General features: G+C 43.5%; 1 protein-coding gene across 1 annotated transcript; it reads left to right on the forward strand.

Moving 5' to 3' along the window:
- Positions 1-582: 582 nt before the first annotated feature.
- LOC104968300 (endothelin-converting enzyme 2-like) lies at positions 583-3,934 on the forward strand. The gene is made up of 5 exons (XM_010797878.1): positions 583-878; positions 1,097-1,221; positions 1,891-2,037; positions 3,025-3,090; positions 3,719-3,934. The coding sequence occupies exons 1-5, from the start codon at positions 716-718 to the stop codon at positions 3,917-3,919; spliced, it is 702 nt and encodes a 233-aa protein (XP_010796180.1). The 5' UTR covers positions 583-715; the 3' UTR covers positions 3,920-3,934.
- The last annotated feature ends 184 nt before the right edge of the window (positions 3,935-4,118 follow it).

Here is a 4,118-nt window from a genome sequence, read left to right on the forward strand (position 1 = left end):
TTAGTTGCTTTAAAGATTTAACCCGAAAAAGTTGTGAAAAAAACGTTTTAATATAATGTTTTTATCAAAGTATTTTGCAGTGGACATTTTTGTCTCGATTGACTAATTTGCGTAGTCCAATCGAATGATACCGGAGGGTTAAAGATCAGACAATGGGATTTTCTGGATTTCTTTTTCTCATTCTGTCTCTCATAGTTGAGGTATACCTAGGATGAACATTACAGGCCTCTCATCTTTTTAAGTGGGAGAACTTGCACAACTGGTGGATGACTAAATACTTTTTTCCCCACTGTATATATATAGTAATAATGATATAATCTATTTATTATTGTAAATGTATATTGTATGTAGATAGACATTTAGATAATAAGAAAAAATAAATGTTAATAATTTAGTTTTCGGGAGAAAGGTTAAATATGTGTAAACTTCTTCCCGCCCCTTTTTCAGATGTGTAATTTGTGAGTCAATAATATTTTTGTTTACCAATTTGATACTGCTTAAGTTTGTACAGTATCATAATTCAATTGTTTCATTTCATTATTATTATTGTTTTTTGGATTATAGTTTTGCATGTTTGAAATAAATCACAAAAAAAATTGGTCTTTAATCTTTATAATTGTTCTTGTTTACTTGTAATAAATCTGTAACTCCTCCCCCCTCAGACGGTGGGCGGGGCCTGTGCCTGACGGAGGCCTGCGTCTCCGTGGCGGCTCAGATGGGCGAGGCGATGGACCGCAGCGTGGACCCCTGCTCTGACTTCTACCAGTTCTCCTGTGGAGGCTGGGTGAAGAAGAACCCGCTGCCCGACGGGCGCTCCAGGTGGTCCACCTTCAACAGCATCTGGGAGCAGAACCAGGCCCTGCTCAAACACCTGCTGGGTGAGGGGGGGGAGGCAGGGGGGGAGAACCAGGTCCTCAAACTGTGGGTATTGTGAGTTAACAAGATTGTTAACGAGATGTAACTGTGGTAAAGTGAGTTGTCAATATGTAACAGTGGGTAACGTGAGTTAACAAGATTAGTTAACGAGATATAACCATGGGTAATGTGAGTTAACGAGCTGTAGGCGTGGCTAACGTGAGTCGTGGTGTCCCCGCAGAGAACGGGACGTTTAACGGCAGCAGTGAAGCCGAGAGGAAGACGCAGTCCTACTACCTGTCCTGCCTCAACACGCAGAGGATCGAGGAGCTGGGGGCCCAGCCACTCGTAGACCTCATCGCCAAGGTAACCACACACCTGAGGGGTTCACTAGGGAGCCAGATTAGAGGGTTAGCCAGGTGATATCCAGCATACAGAGTTTCCCGTACTATGAAGGGGGCTCTCTTTGAACCTGGATGGACCACCTGCTGCAGATATGCTGCGGACCGGGTTATGTTCAAGGGTTAAGCTTGAAGTTAGAGTTTCCTGGTTTGAATTGGCCATAAAATGTTATCCGATCTTCAGCTAAGACACAAGTGTAGACAAACATCCCCACACCAAATCAAATTTGAGTGAATATTAAGTCAAAGTAACTCAAACAACACTTCTAACCTTGTTCCACAGTTTTAAAATGAGGTGTATCTCCTGACTCATGTTCCTTTTGTCGAAGTCTGGGGACACCGTGAATGTTTGAATGATGCGTTCAATATGGAGAATAAAATAATAACGTGTGCTATGAGTTGAAACGGAGTGTGTTTGTTGATTATTGTAACTTATGTGAATATCAGACCATAATTAGAACAGATTTACACATAGACTCAGGTCGTTCACCTTGTCGAAGATCACCTTTTATTTTTTACTCATTTGAGCATTTTCAAGTGAAAAGCAGAGCGTCATCTGCAAACAGGCGTATGTTTTTTGTGGGGATCCAGTCCACGTTCTGTAATATAATGTAAACGCTCCGGCTTCCTTCAGATCGGGGGCTGGAACATGACGGGCCCTTGGGATAAAGACAACTTCATGGAGGTCCTGAAGGTGGTTTCTGGCCCTTACAGAGGACAGCCTTTCTTCAGCGTCGGAGTCAGCGCAGACCCCAAACACTCCAACAGCAACGTCATCCAGGTAAACCAGAACCAGGACCACATAGAGTGGTGCAGGAACGAGTCCTAAAACCAGGAAGTGAGTCAGCATTTCACCACTTCCTGTTCCCTCGTCTCAGAGCCAATGGAATCTCTCCATAGGGTTTTGGAAAATATCTGAACTAAGGTCTGTGGTTGAGACACATTGAAGAGACGGATCACGTTTTGTTCTACATTAAATCCATCAGCCGTGACCCCACTGGTGATCTCTGAAGAGTTGACGTGTCTGAAAAACGATGGTTGTTACCAAGTGGCTGAATAGGACTACAGAAGTCGTGGAGGCCGTTGTACGTCATTACGCCGAACACGTAAACACTCCTCTAAGTTAGTTTCTGTTCTGCTTGAGAGCAAGTCCCTGCCTCCTGCAGACTGTCCAAACAAACGCTTCAACTTGTACCACTTAGAGAATATGGATCTTAAGCTGGCGTGACGTTGAAGTCGTGCTGCTGGACTCGGCTGTAGTTCCTTTATAGCATAACGTTAGCATTTAGCTTCTGGACATTAGATTTATGATGAACAAAACATGCATTTGTCAAACAGGTTCGTTTTCCAGAGACCTTATTTTTTACAATATTCCAAAATCTTCTGGAGAAATCCTGTTGCTTTTTGTCGAGGGAACCAGCGGCTTCCTTCAGGGTCGAACTACAAAAATACGTCATCACTGCTCCGCTCTATAGAACCACATTGAACCAGAACCACATTGAACCAGAACCACATTGAACCAGAACCACACCTCATGGAGGTAAAGAAGTACTACATCTGATTTGTTTAGAGAGCAATCAGCAAGACATATAGAAGCACAGGAAAGAAACACATTAAGGAAATGCAGTGAAGAGAATTTGCGTTATAAATCTGATATTTTGTGTTTTGTTCTATATTTTAAATGTTCTTGTCGGAGGGCAGGTAGTCCGGGTTGAAAGTTAGATATCTGTGTCTGTTATTGGCTCACCTTTAACCCTGCTCTACACAGGTGGACCAATCAGGGCTCTTCCTGCCGTCCAGAGATTATTACCTCAACAAGACTGCCAATGAGAAGGTGAGACTCCCTGCAGCTGATAATATAAACACAGGTGGAGTTCATCTTGTGATGGAGAAGCTCTTTTTGCACTACTTTTTACTTTTGTGTTTTTTATATATATGTTGCATTGTGGGATGAGCTCAGGTCAGAATAATTTCATTGCCATTTCTACACTGTGGCTTTGTGCATATGACAATGTTAGAAACATGTCCCCAGCTTGAGCTTGAATCTCAGGATCCATGTATCTGTGATCCTCTCCAGAATGGAAGGAGTCATCACATACAGAGCATCAACTAGTTCCTGAACAGTGTCCTTCACATGCTGATATCCAAGAGAGGGAGTTCCACAGTCACAAGATGGAGGAATAGAAAGCAGTATTCAATGTTTACTTCAGATTAGCTCCACGTCAGAAATGATCATGCTTGTCATATGTCTCTCTCCATAGAGGCTGAATCATCATGTTAATCACATAGCTATCATATGCCTCAAACAGTCCTGATGCTCTTCTAGGTCATCACACATCCTGTCATGTAGCTACAGTTGATACCTTTGTTAGCATGTGGCTCTCATGTTGGAGGAGGACATTCAGTATCTTCCCAACAGACAATAAAACCTTTGAACCTTGAATCCTCATGACCCCCTCCAGGTGCTGGTGGCGTACCTGGACTACATGGTGGAGTTGGGCCTGTTGCTAGGCGGAGAAAATAACTCCACCCTGATCCAGATGCAGCAGATCCTGGAGTTTGAGACGGCGCTCGCCAAGATCACCGTCCCTCAGGACCAGCGGCGAGACGAGGAGAAGATCTACCACAAGGTCACCATCGCCGAACTGCAGGTGAGTCGCTAATCTACAGGTGAAGTCGTGGTATACAGGTGGTGTCCTGATATACAGGTGAAGTCATCATTAGAACTACAGATGAGGTCATGGTTAGAACTACAGTTGAGGTCATGGTTAGAACTACAGGTGAGGTCATCTTTAGAACTACAGGTGAGTTCATCTTTAGAACTACAGGTGAGGTCCTGGTTATAACTACAGATGAGGTCAT

Source organism: Notothenia coriiceps, unplaced genomic scaffold (genome assembly GCF_000735185.1).
Source record: "Notothenia coriiceps isolate Sejong01 unplaced genomic scaffold, NC01 NC01_scaffold00038553, whole genome shotgun sequence".
Classification (NCBI taxonomy): domain Eukaryota; kingdom Metazoa; phylum Chordata; class Actinopteri; order Perciformes; family Nototheniidae; genus Notothenia; species Notothenia coriiceps.